Source organism: Schistocerca americana, chromosome 2 (genome assembly GCF_021461395.2).
Source record: "Schistocerca americana isolate TAMUIC-IGC-003095 chromosome 2, iqSchAmer2.1, whole genome shotgun sequence".
In the NCBI taxonomy this organism is placed as follows: Eukaryota; Metazoa; Arthropoda; class Insecta; order Orthoptera; family Acrididae; genus Schistocerca; species Schistocerca americana.
The window spans coordinates 380,054,679-380,073,527 of record NC_060120.1 but is presented as its reverse complement, the minus strand read 5'-3'; the positions used below and the strand labels follow the sequence as shown (position 1 = coordinate 380,073,527).

General features: G+C 44.7%; 1 protein-coding gene across 2 annotated transcripts in view; it reads left to right on the top strand.

The window, feature by feature from the left end:
• LOC124594829 (ATP-binding cassette sub-family C member 4-like) overlaps positions 1 to 18,849 on the top strand; it is a 316,274-nt gene that overhangs the window by 87,013 nt on the left and 210,412 nt on the right. For both annotated transcript variants that reach the window (XM_047133276.1, XM_047133277.1), the window contains 2 exons: positions 7,081 to 7,191; positions 12,646 to 12,765. In XM_047133276.1, coding sequence (XP_046989232.1) covers positions 7,081 to 7,191; positions 12,646 to 12,765 — 231 coding nt within the window. The remainder of the gene's footprint in view (positions 1 to 7,080; positions 7,192 to 12,645; positions 12,766 to 18,849) is intronic.

Here is an 18,849-nt window from a genome sequence, read left to right as displayed (position 1 = left end):
TGTGAACGGAGAGAAGTGCTCAGACGAAAAAGTAACTTCGAGCTTGTCCCCAGGAAGTGGTATAGGACCATTACTTTTCACACCATATATAAGTGACCGATGTCACGAACGTTGTGTACGACTTCGTACACAATGGTAAGGAGAGTTGGGCTACAGACTGATGCGGCATCTGTTGCCATAGGAAAGCTGGACAGGAGCAGAAATGATTAGCGAGTAAGTTAACACAATAACAGAAGATTTTCTTAGCTTGAATTTGACGTGCAGGAGCTGGAGGCGTGGCTCAGCGGGCACGCTCCATGGGATCCGCCGTATCCCGCACGACAGCTACCGGCGTCTGACAGAAACTTGCAGTTCTGTTGCCAATTTTATGACACTCGTGGGGTGTTATCGATACGTGATATCACAGGAAATTCCATAAGCCTTTTCGTGGAGAATGCTTTTTACACAGAGGAGTTCCACTGCTAGAGGATTATAGCGGAATGCAGGAAGACCTGAAGAGGTTTGACACTTGGTGCAGGGAGTGGCAGTTGATCCTCGACATAAACAAATGTTACATATTGCCGATACGTAGACAGAAAGACCCTTTATTGTATGATTACACGATTGGAGAACAATTACTGGAAGTAGTCACTACCATAAAATACATAGGAGTATGAGTACAGAGCGATTTGGAACGGAACGACGACATAAAATTAATTGCGGGTAAGGCAGATGTCAGGCTGAGATTCATTGGAAGAATCCTCAGGAAATGTAGTCCATTAACAAAAGTATCGTTAGAGGTTCATTTAGGAAGCGCGAAAGCATCATGGAGATGCTCTCAACTCCAGAGGCAGTCGCCGCAAGAGAGGCGTTCTGCATCATAGTGCAATTCCGAGAGAGTACGTCCCTAAAGAAGTCAACGAATACTTTGCTTCCTCATACGCATATCTCGCGAAAAGACCATGAAAATAAAATTAGAGAGATTCGAACCCCGAAGCATACGCGACTGGAACAGGTAAAGGGGGAAGTGACAGTGGTACACAGTGTACCCTCTGCCACATACCGTAACGCTGCTTACGGTGTGTAGATGTAGATGTACCAGACAAAAGAGAAAGCGTAATCTTCTTCTTTAGTTCATGACAGGTGAAAATGACTCGACTCAAGTGAGCGCCTAACACACCGCTAGAAAGATGAAAAAAAAAGAAATAACGCTTTATTGGAACATGAAACCGAACGGGTTGCGTTGTGGATAAGCAAGTGGAGATGTATTGCACAGTACAGATTACATGCCATAGCGAGGGGTAAAAATGTTGTGTGACTAGGGCCCCCCGTCGGATACACCTTTCGCCGGGTGCAAGTCTTTTATTTTACGCCACTTCGGTGACTTGTGCGTCCATGGGGATGAAATGATGATGATAAGGACAACACAACACCCAGTCCCTGAGCGGAGAAAATCTCCGACCCAGCCGGGAAACGAACCCGGGCCCTTAGGATTGACATTCTGTAGCGCTGACCACTTTATTCTTCTCTCTTTTTTTCTGTTCTTCATAGTTCGTTGCAATTGTTCGTGGCGGACGTCTCCTAACGCCCGTTGAAGTTCATTATTGACCCATTCACTCAGTTCTTTTATTACAGAGGGCAGCTAACCTTCTGACCGAACACGCTGAGCTACCGTGCCGGCTATAAATAGTAGTGGTAAACTGTTGGCTGTAACAAATTGAGCGAGGCACGACATCTTTTCTGGAGTATATAAAGGCGGCCAAAGAGGTTGCGTGAGCCCAGTCAGTCGACAGCCGAGTATCTGTTCAGTGCATGCTGCGAGGCGGTTATATCAAATCAACTACCTTTGCCTAGAGAATATATCTCTCATTAGTTGAGTAATGATTTCAGATGGGATTGTAGATAACTGCTGAACGACCATCCACTGCACACATCCTGACTCAAGAGTCTCTTTTGTTATCGATCTGCTACTTAAAACGCTAATTAGAACAGTAGCAGCGAAACAACACAGGAGAGTTGATAAACATGAAGTGATGGCTAGAAGAATGACTGCTCATCGAAAGAGCGCTTCCTGTGGCTATTAACCGAATGTGCCTGCTTCTGCACAACCCGAGTTATGGCGGTACCAGTCATATTATTACGACTTAATGCGTGACCTAGCACTTATTTAAAAATGGTCGAGAAACCTGTTAGGAGCAGTGACCACTTTGTTCAGTATGAGGGAACCTGACACGCTCTGCATTGCTCGCGCGAAGCCCACTTGATATTCGCACGACGTAGGTACAGCACGCATCACCCAGCACTTCGGTACCAGTTCACAAAACCACACATCTGCGTTACTGGTATGGTTCGGAGGAGGATACAGGGGTTGCTGGAGTGGAAGGCTGAGCAACAAATTGAGGATAGAATATAAAATTTAATTTATTACGCAAGAAAATTCATGCAAGGTATTGGTAACAACATACTGACATACAACTTGTTCAGTTTAAATGTACATCAGCTGACTTAATATAAATCATCAACAAGTTATCTAACATCAAACAATCTGCAAATATGAGATTTAAACCTTTCCCAAAATTTTAATGCTTGTAAAATGTTATTACGAAACACAGGAAATTACCAAACTGGTCACTGTATTTAAGCCTTACATAACCTAATGGGCACAATGGCTTACAGGAAATAATATCACAGACGTATAGCAATACCTGCCCACTACAGCACTGTCTTACGTGACCTTGTGTGCCACAATGATTCACATAACCCACTCATACAGTTAAGTGGTAAATATTACCCACAATGGCGCTTGCGTTATAATCTTACGAAGCACACCGATTTACCAAGACAATGCAATTAATGCCAAGTACAGTCTGGTCCAGAATAACGAGTGCCCTACCACTGATTAAACTACTCAGAATCAGTAATGAACTGTTTTACAAGGCAAGCACATTCAGTTCAGACAAGTTAACAAGACAGTGTCTCCATTTGAATTTTACCACAGAAATCCATCAATAGTCGTAGGCCAGACGGTGATTCGAAAAGGATTGGTAACAAGTTACCGCACTGTTGGTGGTTGGCACTAACCCCTGGCGTGCCGGCCGCGGTGGTCTCGCGGTTGAGGCGCTCAGTCCGGAACCGCGCGACTGCTACGGTCGCAGGTTCGAATCCTGCCTCGGGCATGGATGTGTGTGATGTCCTTAGGTTAGTTAGGTTTAAGTAGTTCTAAGTTCTAGGGGACTGATGACCACAGATGTTAAGTCCCATAGTGCTCAGAGCCATTTGAACCATTTGAACCCCTGGCGTGCGATAGATGTGTGGATCAGAAACCCCGTTGCAACAGGAGCCGTTAACAACAGTACCCACAGAACTCTTTCTAAAACCACACCGTGAAATGACGTCAAAGGGGTTTACAAAACAGTTTAACACTCAACAGTAGTGAGTAAGAGAAAAGGACAAAAAAAAAAAACACACACACACACACACAGCAGTTATAATTAGCCTTGAATTATCCCTAGCCGTGGTTAAGAATGAATTAATTTTAATCCAACAGGTAAACAGTTGTGTCACAGTAGACTTAAACTTTACTTGACTAGCGTGACAATTTGGGCGTCCCTTAACTGACATAAATTCAGTAACAAACTGAAATGCAATGTAAAGACACTCAAGTAAGGGTATTGTGAAACACTTCATCAACAATTTAAGCAAACACGCCCACATAGGCACTCCAGTTCACACGTAAATCAACCAGGGCACAAGTCTGTGTTTCGACACGCGACGTGGGAACACTCACTGCTCAGCGGCGCAAGCCAGAATACGACAGAAAGAAGTCTCGCTGTAACTCCACCAGATGAAGATGCACCAAACTAACAGCTCACCCTTAACAATATTAATCCAAATACCGCTAATAAGGCAATGGCCAGAATAACACCAGCCCGTAGCCACAGCGTGAGGAAGGTTGAACTCGTAAACAGAACGAACGACAGTGAGTCACTGCAGCACCTCCAGTTCCGCTGCTCGGCCGGCCCCAATGCAACTGCCAAACTCGCACCACTTACCGACGCGACTTCCGCGATCTTCCGGCATCGCCCCGCCCAGGCCCGCTCGTCTCTCTCTCTCAGCCCGAGACTCCCTTTCGGCTTCCCGTACGGAATCCAGAGAGCGCACCAATCCGCGCACCGCAAAGTGAATCGAAAGAGATCGATCACCCTACACCGGAACAATCAAATCGCAGGAGCACACGGCACAGTTACGCGAGAAGCTCTACGTCACGTCCACTGATGGTACTACGCGAGGTACTCGTGAGCGTGTTGACAAGATACTGCCACTGCAAGGCGCGCTGGGAGATCCTAGCACACGATAACAGACCATCTTAATTGCGAATCCTTCAGGAATTCCTCAACATTTGGTCATTCGTTTCCGTGGCTTTTGTCCATGACCTTCAGAGTTCTTGAGCACTGGTACAGCGTCGTTATTGTTGATCCTTCTGATATGACGTTCAAGACATGTTGCTGAAGCCTCCTTTCAGGAACTGAGCCGAGCGACCGCTACGGTCGCAGGTTCGAATCCTGCCTCGGGCATGGATGTGTGTGATGTCCTACGGTTAGTTAGGTTTAATTAGTTCTAAGTTCTAGGCGACTGATGACCTCAGAAGTTAAGTCGCATAGTGCTCAGAGCCATTTGAACCATTTTCAGGAACTGACTACACATTGTGGCATCCTGATGTACTGAAACTAGTTACCGTACACTGTTTCCAGCGTTCATCCCCCAAGATGTGAAGAAGAAAGGGTGGTGGAGTGGTGGTGCCCTGTTTGTTTTAATGTCTGGATAGTCCGGTAAGGTCCTCGTAGCACTGACAGTCGGTAGCCGTTGCCGCCAGTAGTTGAAAGCCACCGATACTGTATAAATTGTTCAGCCGCTTAGCAGTTTCGACTGTCTCTGCGTCGTAATGTACAGAGGTCAGGAATGAAGGACTCAGGTAGAAGGCCTACCTACAACAGAATATGCTACTGGAATTACGCGGTACCATTACCCAATAGTTTTTTTCCATTATTTCTCAAGATTGCGTCAGAATAGTTATCGCAGGCTATGACTGTACAGTTATCAAGTGTCGTAATCACCACTGAGAACATCCGGCTACAGTCGACGTCACAAATTGTGATTACAGAAGATAAGCAGGAGTCTGATTAAGAGATGCTGACTAATTTTTTCCTACAGCTATATATCCCCAAAAGTCTCCTTTCACTTGACTGCACCTCTTACAATATATTACCGTCTTCAGACACAAGAAACGCTGGAATATTGGAGGAACGCGGATTTCACGTTTTAATTCGATCGGAGCTTCTCCTCTAGCGACCGCGCCGCGACGTTAGGCTATGCTCCGAAAAGGATCGAGGATTTAGCCATTTTAGTTACACTTTCTCATCTGTAGAAGTATTAAAGCAAATGTCTTCTTTACGGGACAGCGACCGTCTCTTAAAAACATTCAAGAACTCTTGAAAAGAGGTATACAGTGTGATGCTACAGTTGTTGAAGCACTCGCTATAAGGTTTACTAAAGTAGGCGATAAATGCGTTGAGTGCAAAAGCCAAATTGTCTGTCTAGCGTTGTTGGTAGTCAACTGCCACGAAATTGCCCAATATCAGAACGTATTCTGGGCTCAAAGGTAATGCTGAATCTCCAAACTTCTTCGTGTATTCAAAAAAAATCCTCTATGCGACATGCAACTAGCACCTTTCTCTCATCATATCCTGAAAGTCACGGATAAAGTCAATAAGATGGATGCACCATTTCTTCACTTCCAGAAAGTTTCTGACTCGATATCACAGCAACGATTATTAACGAAAGTATGATCGTTGAAAACTAAGTTTGTAGCTGGACTGAGGATTTCTTGGCAGGGAGAGCGTAACACGTTATTTTCGATGGAGAATCTTAGGTAGATGTAGTAGTAAGCCACATCGAAACGTGATGGAGCTCTTGAAAGTCATGTTGCATGTTAAAAATCCGTCAAGCAATATTAATAGTAACTTCAGACTTTTTACAGATCATGTGCCATCTATAACGAAACACTGTCTGAAAAACTCTCTGTTGTTAATATTCAGTAAGTTACTGATCAGATTAGAGCAAGGAGTAACAACTTGCTTAAATTTTCAGAAAAGATTTGGCACTTCAAAAAACGCAAAAATTAGTCTCATATGACTACAATATCAGTGAGCCACAACTGGAACCACTAAACTCATACAAGTACATGAAGGCAGGAATGCGTGGAGCAAAGAAATGGAGTGGTGAAATAGGTAAAATAGATAGCAGACTTCGATTCTTTGGTGGGATAGTGAGTAAATGCACTCAATCTAGCAAGGATACTGCTTACAAAACACTCGTGTGCAGCACATCATAGTGTACTACAGAAATGTGAGGTATCCATGCCAAATATGGCATATAGAGGATATTTCACGTAGACAGAGGACAGTACGAAAGGGCAAAGGCTTGTTTGACGGACGGGAAAGCTTAAAGAAAAGACTGAAAAACCTAAACTGGCAGACCCCTGAATTATCCTGCGAAGCCTATTAACAAATTTTTAAGAACCAGTATTCAGTACATAACCTGGGCATACACTACAGTCTCTCAGGGACAGCGAATACAACATTACAGTGCGCACACGGGCACTTCAACAGTCAGTCTTCACCACGTACGGGAATGGAACTGCTGTAAACCCTAGTAAGTGGTGCAGTGCGGAGTATCCTCTGCCACCCATTTCACAGAGTTTTGCAAAGTATGGATGTGGATGTAGAACGAGAAAGCAGGTGACATAATGGTGTGGGAACAGTACTTTGGCGGCAGCTTAGATCGTACCATTTAGATGATAATCTGCCGTTCTTTGTGAGGAGTTTTGGTACAAATCGAAAATCTTCGATACATCGAACCGTTTGTGGAGCTTAACGAACTATTTAACGACAAACACACGCAAACGCATACACACGCATACACACAAGAGCACTCTTTTATTTTCACTATCGAAGAATTATTTTGTGGCTGATGGTTTGTTGATGAGATAGAGATTGCGCGATAACATTATGGAACTCATATACATGCTTGTATATGTTACAGATACACTCTGCCGCTTTTCAGAGAGGGTTACTCGAAGGATCTGACTGTGGACGATCTCTTCGAACCCCTTGACGACGATACATCTGCCCGTCTGGGGGACCAACTTGAAAAGTAAGTGATATTATACATAGCTATTTCATGACTTTGTTGTTATGTCTTTACGATCAACCGTTTAACTGAAATAATGAGTAAGTGTAACGTAATGTACATGAAAAGAAATAGAAAAAAGGATGAACGACAGCACTCGTGATACCATCCCCTATTCGTGATTGTACACAAAGTGATCAAAGGAATATCAAGAAACAACCTACCACATGATGTCCCGCCCAGGATTCGGGATAAGCGCGCCGCACCGGGTAGAGTCCGGATACTAAGATTCTGGCCCCGGTGGACGGGGGATGGAAGGTTTGGGGCAAGAGGCTGGCTACACTACCACTAACGTTGTCAAATTAACGTAGCGACCCTGTGAGATACGGAGTAAGGCCAGAAAGAAGAAGAACTGTGCCACATGGTATGGATGATTGTGTATTTCTGAATACAGGGTCATTTTTTCCACCGTGCAAAAACTCTAGGGACTGATCGATGAGAGTATACGGAACAAAAAAGGTCTAATGAGCTTCTGTCCGGAAATGCATGGTTTCCATGTTAGAGGCCATTTATTCAATCATACTTTGTTATCAAACCTTGTTACAGAGACTGGGATCTCATACCCACCTATGACATAACCATGGTTAATTAAGTATGCATGGCTCCTCCTGGACGGCGGTACTGTTCTTCATTTCTCTTGCTGAGTCACCTTGAAGTGGATATGATACAGCGTTGTACACAACGGTTCTGTATTCTAATTGAGAGCTTACCGACATGGTGTTTACTAACGGAAAGGCAAATGGCAATGGGCGGCGGACAGCAAGGTTGTATCAGGAGACCTACCCCACTGATAGCAACCACAGCATCCAATGTTTGCAACAGTGTTTCGCCGTTTGCGACAGGGCCGCTTCAGGAAGCAGGAAATCATGATAACGTACCTGCAATGTTCGGACACTAGACTTGCAGGAAAGTGTGATTAACACTGTGGAAGGCGACCGCCGTGTCAGTAGCAGGCATTAGGCCCGCCAGGACAGGTCAGCCAGACGACCGTGTGGAACATTCTCCATGACAATTGTTGCTACCCTTATCACTTATAGCGTGTGCAGGGCTTACTAGAGACAGATTTTCCATATCGAGAGCAGTTTTGTGACTGGTTTCCTCAACAGGCAACAGGGGTTCCGGGATCTGTGTCAGCCATCCTATTCACAGATGAGGCCACCTTTACTCGGAGTGGTATTTTCGACTTTCATAACAGTCATTTGTGGGATAGAATGCAGAACCCCCAGGTTACAGCCACAGCGAATCATCAGTATCGCTGCAGCCGGAATGTGTGGACTGGGATAATTGGCGACCGTATTTTGGGACCCGTCTTCCTTCCATGTCACCTAACAGGCCGGAACTATCGGCGTTTCTTGCGGGTGACTTTGTTTCCTCTGCTGGAAGAAGCGATATTGATGATTCGAAGGTTTATGTGGCTGCTACATGATGGCGCTCCAGTCCACTTCGCCGTTAACATCCAGACGCAACTCAATCGTGTATTCCCTGGTTGACGAATCGGACGAGGGGTCAAGTTGCTCGTTCACCGGATCTCAGTCCGTGCGATTTCTGGTCATGGGGACATCTCAAAAGTGTCATGTATGAAGAGCCTATTCCGGATGTGGAGAAACTGGAGCGGCGTATTCATGCTGCCTTTGACACTGTTCGGATGCAGCCTGGCCAATGTGAACGTGTGAGACGGAACATACACTATGTGATCAAAAGGATCCGGACACATGACTGAAAATGACTTACAAGTTCGTGGCGCCCTCCATCGGTAATGCTGGAATTCGATATGGTGTTGGCCCACCCTTAGCTTTGATGACAGCTCCCATTCTCGCAGGCATACATTCAATCAGGCGCTGGAAGGTTTCTTGGGGAATGGCAGCCGATTCTCCACGGAGTGCTGCACTGAGGAGAGGTATCGATGTCGGTCGGTGAGGCCTGGCACGAAGCTGGCGTTCCAAACATCTCAAAGGTATTCTACAGGATTCAGGTCAGGACTCTGTGCAGGCCAGTCCATTACAGGGATGGTATTGTCGTGTATCCACTCCGCCACAGGCCATGCATTATGAACAGATGCTCGATCGTGTTGAAAGATACAATCGCCATCCCAGAATTGCTCTTCAACAGTGGGAAGCAAGAAGGTGCTTAAAACATCAATGTAGGCCTGTGAAAGCGCCACGCAAAACAACAGGGGGTGCAAGGGAAAACACGACCACACCGTAACACAACCGGCACTACACACACTGGCAGATGTCGTTCACGAGGCATTCGCCATACCTACACGGTGCCATCAGTTCGCCACATTGTGTGCCATGATTTGTCACTCCACACAGCGTTTCCCACTGTTCAATCGTTCAATGTTTACGCTCCTTAAACCGAGTGAGGCGTCGTTTGGCATTTACTGGCGTGATGTGGGGCTTATGAGCAGCCGCTCGACCATGAAATCCAAGTTTTCTTACCTCCTGCCTAACTTTCATAGTACCTGCAGTGGATCCTGATGCAGTTTGGAGTTCCTGTGTGATGGTCTGGATAGATGTCTGCCTATTACGCATTACGACCCTCTTCAAATGTCGGCGGTCTCTGTCAGTAAACAGAAGAGGTCGGCCTGTACGCTTTTTTGTTGTACATATCTCTTCAAGTTTCCACTTCACTATCACATCGGAAACAGTAGACCTAGGGACGTTTAGGAGGGTGGAAATCTCGCGCACAGACGTATGACACAAATGACATCCAATCACCTGACCGCGTTCGAAGTCCGTGAGTTCCGTGTAGCGCCCCAGTCTGCTCTCTGACGATGTCTAATGACTACTGAGGTCGCTGATATGGAGTACCTGACAGTAGGTAGCAGCATAATGCACCTAATATGAAAAGCGTATGTTTTTATGGGTGTCCGCATACTTTTGATCACATAGTGTATTACTGTTCGTACACGCATGTGTTGAGGTACATGGAAACCATTTTCAATACATAGTATGGCTGTGGCTGCATGGTACAGCGCCTATTAGACCGCAGCCTCTGTAAAAGTGTATGATTGAATAAATGGTTTCTGGCAAGGGAACGATGCATTTCCGGGCGTAACACGTTCACTGGATATTTTTTCTTCCGTATCCTCTCATCGCTCAATTGCCAGAGTGTGTACACGATGGGAAAAATCATCCTGTATTCACAAATACCTGTGGTGACGAGAGTAATTTGATACCTCTTAATATCGTATCAGACCTACTTTTTCCCGGCACACTGCAGCGGCTCGGCGTGGAATGGACTCAACAGATCCATCCACTCCCTTTATAGCTGTACGTAGCTGCGAAATTGTTGCCGGTGTAGTATTTGTGCACGAACTGACCTCTCGATTATGTCCCACAAAAATTCGATGGAATTCATGTCGGGCAATCTGAGTGGCCAGATCATTCTCTCGAATAGTCCAGAGTGTTCTTCAGGTAAGCCCCGAAACTTTGTATTCTCAGCACACTCTTGACACTCTGGATCTCGGAATACTGAATTCCCTAACGATTTCCGAAATGGACTGTCCCATGCATCTAGCTCTAACTACTATTCCTCGTCCAGAGTCTGTTAATTCCCGTCGAGCGACCATAATGATGCCAGAAACCTTTCCACATAAATCGCTTCAGTACAAATGACAGTTTCGAGCCCACAAACCACCGGACCGTAATTTACAGTAGACTTCTGGTGCCACATATCTACCAAGAACTTTTTGTATCCATGCCACGCAGAATCGCTGCTATATTGCATTCCAAATGTGGAGCAACGCGCTACGCAGCAGGTGGGAAACAAGGCCCCTGGAGTAGACGACGTTCCATAAGAAATACAAATACCCCTGGCAGAAACAGTCATGACAAAATTGTTCACCCTGGTGAGCAAGGTGTATGAATGGGCTGAAGTACTTTCAGATTTCAAGAAGAAGGTAATAAATACAATTCCAAAGAAAGCAGGTGCTCACAGGTGTGAATATTAGCGAATTATCAGTTTAATGTCATTGTTACAATATATTGACGCTATTTATTTGCAGCAGAGTAGAAAAGCATGTAGAAGCCGACATTGCGGAAGATTAGTTTGACTTCCGGAGAAATTTAGGAGCAAGTAAGGAACTACTGAGCTTACGACACATATTATAAGATAGGTTAAGATAACGCAAACTGACGTTCGCAGCATTTGTAACCTCAGGGGAACCTTTTGACAATGTTTACTGGAATACACTATTTGAAATTGTTATTGTTGCAGATATAATATACTGGGAATAAAAGCTTAGATACTATTTGCACAGAGACCTGTCGGCAGCTATGAGAATTGAAAGGCATGCAAGGGCTGAGAAAGAGGTAAGACAGGGTTGTAGCCTGTCCCTGACGTTAACCAACCTGCTCATTCAGCAAGCAGCAAAGAAGAGCAAAGAAAATTTTTGAAAAGAAATTAATGTTAATGGCCAAGAAACAGAAACTTTTAGGCTCGTCGAAGAGATTGCAATTCTTTCAGACACAGTAACCGACTTGGAAGAGCAGCTGAATGTGGACTGTGTCTTGAAAGGAGGCTGTAAGATGAACATCAACAAGAGCAAAACAAGGGTAACGGAATGTGGTCGAATAAAATCTGGGATGCTGAGTGAATCAGGTTATAAAATAAGACACTGAAAGTATAAATGACTAGCGCAATTTGAGCAGTGAAATAACTGATGATGGCCGAAGTAAAGAGAATATAAAATGTAGACTGACAATGGAAGTAAATGTGCTTCCGAAGAATTTTAACACTGAATGTAAGTCTTTTCTGAAGATATTTGTCTAGAGCGTAGCCTTGTGTGGAAGCGGAATGTGATACTACAGAAGAATGCTGAACATTGCATGGGCTGATCGCGTAACTAATGACGAAGTACTGAATAGAATTAGGGAGTAAATAAATTTTATGGCGTAACTTGACTAAAAGACTCATTCCGAAACATCAAGAGATCATCAGTTTAGTACTGGAGGTAAGTGGGGGGGGGGGGGGGGCGATGGGGGGGGGGGGGGGGGGGGGAAGGGTAAAAATTGTAGAGGAAGACCAACAGACTAATTCAGTAAGCAGGTTGAAGTGATTGTTGATTTCACAGATGAAGAGGCTTGCACGGAACAGAATGACTTGCAGAGCTGCAAAAACCAGTCATTGGACCACAACGAAAACAATATAACATCAGTTATCCACCCATTTACGTTACTTATAGAATACTTTTATACTCGATGACAATAGACCGTTAGATCTACTCTTCTGACGTTTATTCTCGCACTTGTCCCTAGAAAACAATCTGGTGCATGAATGTCTATCTCCATATGAAAAATTAATCTACATTCAAACTATAAACAGTGAAACTAAAAGCTCCACACGATATGATTTGCAGATTAGGAGTAAGTTGTGTGTCTGATCTGATTATAATATCTGTCATTCCTGTTACAGACAATGGGAGAAACAACTCAAGAGGAAGAAACCTAGCCTCATAAATGCAATGGCAAGGACCTTTGGCTTGGATTGCATCAGATTGGGATGTCTTGTATTTCTCTACGATGTAGTCTTGAGGTATGTTAAGAATGCGTATACTGGATGTTACTATCTATTCACCTACCACTAAGCGTAAGTTACACACAAGTGCGGTACATATACCAGACGCTTTCTACATCTGGTTATCAATAAATGAACAACAGCAGATCTACTGGGCCTGTTTGAACTGACGTACTTCTTCCATTTGAAAGGTATGTGCTAAGGTCTGATCAGGGTAGCTCCAGAAAATAAAGTCGGTAGTTTCAACCGCAAGGTGGAACGAGTATAACATCTTCGAGTAGGAGGATCTTTGATGGTTAAGAGAGCCGGGCTCGCGCAGTAAAAAACCGGAGAGTCGCAGGTAGGTACCTGGAGGAGGCAGACGTGTGCAGACAGTTTTAAGGTGGGTCGCGTTCACTGCCCCTGACCAAACTTTAGCACGTAAATGAGAGAAGATATATAATGATTTCAAATTGATTTTTGTTAGATAATGTTCAGAGTTAGGATTTGTATGTCTAAGGTTCGACACAGTAAGCGTTTTGTAAAATTTTTTGTAAGAGTGATTCGGGCTACAAAATTGTTGGAAATGGTAGGTTTGCCGGCCGCGGTGGTCTAGTGGTTCTAGGCGCGCAGTCCGGAACCGCGGGGCTGCTACGGTCGCAGGTTCGAATCCTGCCTCGGGCATGCATGTGTGTGATGTCCTTAGGTTAGTTAGGTTTAAGTAGTTCTAAGTTCTAGGGGACTGATGACCACAGAAGTTAAGTCCCATAGTGCTCAGAGCCATTTGAACCGTGGTAGGTTTTGCGTATGACTTAAAATTTTAACAATATATATATATATATATATATATATATATATATATATATATATATATTGAAATCAACATTGTCTTTAAATCTAACACCCTGAATCATAATCCACATCCTTTGCTTGTATTGAATATGAAAATAAGTCTAAAGTAAAGTTACCCACCAATGAAAGAACGTAAAGAAAATGAGGCCTCTATGCAATATATATGTGCAGTTCATAGTTTGAAATCGATTTTGGTATAACTAACGTTATCAGAGAAAAGTTATTTCAAATAATAATTTTATGCCATTGCGCAACTAGCATTATTCAAGGCAAGATATAATTTCATTAAGTAAACATCAGGGCCAAAAGTTAATTTTTCAGTACCATCTTAATGGCATTGCACAAACGGCATTATTTTCTTAAACTTGATTGCTGAGTCAAATACATGTTGCATTTCTGGCAAAATGGAGGAGTTCAAGAAACAAGTTCACAGACGCAGTCAGATGCAGGTTTGTTGAATAATTAATTTAGAATAATCTTATCAAGGATACTTTCACAAATAAAAGAAAGAAACAATTTTGATTAAATACTTTCTTATTATACGAGTATATATACACTGAAGAGCCAAAGATACGGATACGCCTGCCTACTATCGTGTAGGGCCACCCGCGAGCACACAGAAGTGCTGTAACACGACCTGACATGGACTCGACTTACGTCTGAAGTAGTGCTGGAGGGAACTGGCACCATGAATCCAGCAGGGCTGTCCATAAATCCGTAAGAGAACGATGGGGTGGAGGTCTCTTCTGAGCAGCACATTGTAAGGCATCCCATGTACGCTCAACAGTGTTCATGTCTGGCGAGTTTGGTGACCAGCGGAAGTGTGTAAACTCAGAAGAGTGTTCCTGAAGCCACTCTGTAGCAATTCTGGACGTGTGGATTGTCGCATTGTCCTGCTGGAATTGCCCAAGTCCATCGGAATGTACAATGGACTTAAATGGATACAGGTGATCAGGCAGGATGCTTACGTACGTGCCACCTGTCAGAGTCGTATCTAGACGTATCAGGAGTCCCATATCACTCTTAACTGCACACGTCCCGCACCATCACAGAGCCTCCACCAGCTTGCACAGTACCTGCTGACGTGCAGTGTCCGTTGACAGAATTTGAAAGAGACTCGTCCGACCAGGCAACATGTTTCCAGTCATCAACAGTCCAATGTCGGTGTTGACGGGCACAGGCGAGGCGTAAAGCTTTGGGTCATGCAGTCATCAAGGGTACACGAGCGGGCCTTCGGCTCCGAAGGCCCATATCGATGAGGTTTCGTTGAATGGTTCACTCGCTGACACTTGTTGTTGGCCCACCACTGAAATCTACAGCAATTTGCGGACGGGTTGCACTTCCGTCACGTTGAACGATTCTCTTCAGTCGTCGTTGTTCCCGTTCTTGCAGGATCTTTTTCCGGCCGCAGCGATGTCGAGGATCTGATGTTTTACTGGATTCCTGATATTCATGGTACACTCGTGAAATGGTCGTACGGGAAACTCCCCATTTCATCGCTACCTCGGAGATGCTGCATTCCACCGCGTCGTGTGCCGCCTATAACACCACATTCAAACTCATTTAAATCTTGATAACTTGCCATTGTAGCTGCAGTAACCGATCTACAAATGCACCGCACACTTCTTGTTTTATAGAGGCGTTGGCGACCGCCGCGCCGTATTCTGCCTGTTTACGTATCTCTGTATTTAAATATGCATGCCTGTACTGTTTCGTTGGCGCTTCAGTGTATACATACCCCGCTGCACCTGATAGAAGTGATCCCCCTCAATTTACAAATAATACTTCTTCCACGTTCATTGCTATAACGTGTAGTGCGTTTCTATAATTTGTCAGATACAATTATATTCCTACGTACACTGCTCAAAAGAATTAGGAGAAAGTCAGGTATGTTAAATCATTTTTGATACATATGGTACCTGTGGATTTATTGCGTAGTCCCAGGCAATCTCTTTATTTGTATACGCAACAACTAAAGTCATTCGCCATCTATCGGCTGTATTATGCATTACAGTATCAAGTGCCCCCTCAGAACAAAGGAAGTACCGGTGTCCTAGTGTTCTCTAGTGAGTTACACAGACGGCAGTTCTCATTTGTGGACGTTGTATTCAACAATGCAAATGCAATGCGATGTCTTAATGCAGTACACGTTGCAAGGGCAGTCTATTTTATCCAAGAAGGATGAACTTTACGTCGTGTGTTGGCGCAAATACGAGTATCTCTCCATCTGCCATCCGTAGGTTGCGGACACGCTACAGGAGACAGGCCAGCACAGGAGGCGAATTGGACAAGGTCTCCGACGCATTACAGACACACGTTAAGACCAGAATGTGGCAATCGATGCGTTGTGGCATCGTACGGCTACCGCCAAGACGATCTCAGAAGGGCCACTGGAGTCGCTGTGTCCGATTAGATTGTAAGGAACAGATCACGAGAAAGGGCTTTACGACCCAGACGTCATGTTCGAGTGCCCAGCTTGACACATCATCTCGCAGCTCGCCTTCAGTTCGGCTGTTCCCATGTCAACTGGCAACTTCCACCCTGGCGAAAAGTGTTATTCACAGTCGAGTACAGATTTCGCCTGATGCCAGGCGATGGCCGTATTGGTGTGTGGAGACGCCGTGGGGAGTGCTACCTGCCGAACGTTGCCCAGGAAATCGACAGATTCTACATCTACATCTACATTGATACTCCGCAAGCCACCCAACGGTGTGTGGCGGAGGGCACTTTACGTGCCACTGTCATTACCTCCCTTTCCTGTTCCAGTCGCGTATGGTTCGCGGGAAGAACGACTGTCTGAAAGCCTCCGTGCGCGCTCTAATCTCTCTAATTTTACATTCGTGATCTCCTCGGGAAGTATAAGTAGGGGGAAGCAATATATTCGATACCTCATCCAGAAACGCACCCTCTCGAAACCTGGCGAGCAAGCTACACCGCGATGCAGAGCGCCTCTCTTGTGTTGTGTGATGGTGTGGGGAGGCGTAATTTTTGACAGCCATACTAATCTCGCTGTTGCCCATGGTCGCATTACCTCCAGGCAGTACATCGAACAGGTCCTGTTGGACCATGTGGTGGCTGTGGTATACGATGTCCTGAATTCCTTCTCACGCAAGGCAATGCCAGGGCCATTGCGAACGGCATCACAAGGGATATCTAGCGACGCCTGAACGTTGAAGTAATAGAATGCCAGCCGTCATTCCCAATCTTAACCCTATCCAGCATACGTGGAATAAGCTTGATAGATGTATCCGTGATCGTCCTGCTCCATCAAAGACTCTCCAACACCTCTCAAGGCTCTCGTTGAAGAGCGGGAGCGAATACCAAAGGGCGGCGTTCTTACATTTAAACGGAGCATGTCACGTAGATGCCAGGCAGTGATTAACGCTCGCGGAGGTCATACACCGTTACTGAATCTCTCAAAGTCAGAGTCACAAATATAACACTATACCATGAAATTAGTTACATTATCCGCCACTCAGCCTTATTGTGATACGGAAATGAGCGAACCTTTTAGTCACTGGTGTAACCAATATAATAGACAACAAAATCGAACTGGACCAAAAACTGAAATCATATCTGCTTAACATCACCTTTCACTCCGAAAGACAATCACATAAGTGAAACAGATTACTCCGGTATTTTTCATAGAGAGGGTGTTATTGTAAAATACATTCATTCCACGTCACATTGAGAGATGGCAGTTATGATCCATGCAACATACAAACAACTAACTACCCAAACACAGTCCTACGTCCTTTCAATTTCTGAAGTGGTAGATCGTTGACATAGCGGACAGTAGGCGAACACGAACAAAAAGGGCGACAAATAGGAAGTTGAGAGGTTAACGTTTCATCGACATCGAAATTTGTAGGAACAGAATACTCGGACACGTGTCTGAAAGAAAACTGCTATTATACTTAAAATATCCTTTATCAGAGTCTTCTGTAGCACTTTTTCCAGTACGGTGACTAGTTTTGGTCTACTACAGAATGTCTTAGGATCAAATGTAAACTGCGTTATAAAAAGAAGTGAAGCACCCAGAAGCAGAGAAGAAAACGAAATGAAACTGCACAGGTTGAGAGGGTATCTGCCGTTATTTCGGTGATTAAAAAATCGAGACAAATTTGCAAAGAAGTTGGCAGTATCAGTCCACTTGTCAGAATGAAGCTGCTCCCCCTCTGGCCTGGCACTAATTTGATTGGGAAGAGTGTCATAAAGCCGCTGTATCCTCTCCTGAGGTAAGCTGGGCCACAACTGTTGTAACGGGCCTTTGACATCCTGGATACTGCCACTAACGCGGAGTAGACGTCCGAACTCATCCCACACATGTTTTGTGGAGGAAAAATATATGGATCTTTCTGGCTACCCCATCACAGTCCCCTCAGTCACTACGAGCCATGACGTGGAGTTATACCTGAAGATTAACTTCTTATAGTAGTGGTTCTTGGTCATGTTGAAGTTTTTAAAGGACATCATATTCACCGTTGACTTTAGAAATTATTTATTTCCCTGTTGCTACTTTTGCCATTTTCAGTTGATACTGCAAAATATTTGGCTTCATCACATATCAGACTTTCAAATCCTCTGCCATGTATACAAGTTATCGTTTGATGGTACTGCATTTCTACAGTGAAAAGGTTTCATTTTGGCTTTGATGTGTATACATCGACATGTATACCTCGACGCCAGGAGTAACATGACTGTGACTCTCCAAATCACTGGAAGAATTGGACGTCTCCTGACGTTATTGTCACACTCGCTGATGACAGTAGTCCGGGATAGAGCAGAATCACGAGTCATCGCTGAGCACAATGTTCAATGTTCAACAGTCCATGCTTCTGGGTCACTGCACCATTCCAAAACCAGACATGTTGGTCATGGTGTTAACGACAGCCTATGCATGAGACGGTATTTCCCCAGATGGGCTGCTACTAGTCTCCAACCAATGGGTGGGGTGACACAGATTGTTGTAGGGAGCTCATTTCTTGTTCTTGAATGTCAGGCATGAAGGTGTTACGATGTGCTTGGTGCACAATACTCTGATCCTTCCTTATTGTGGTCAGACATGGTCGACCAACATCTTGACGATGAGTATACGCACACTCACGTTCCCAAGCAGTCCAGCGTCAGGCCACTGTTACACCGGAATGGCCCACAAAACTGGGTGTTGCAAGGTTCACCACCCGACCAAGTGGAGACCGAAAGTGAGGTCCCTTTCAAACTTTATTATGTGCTGAGAATGCTGTCTCGCGCGCGGTATTTCCGTGTCTC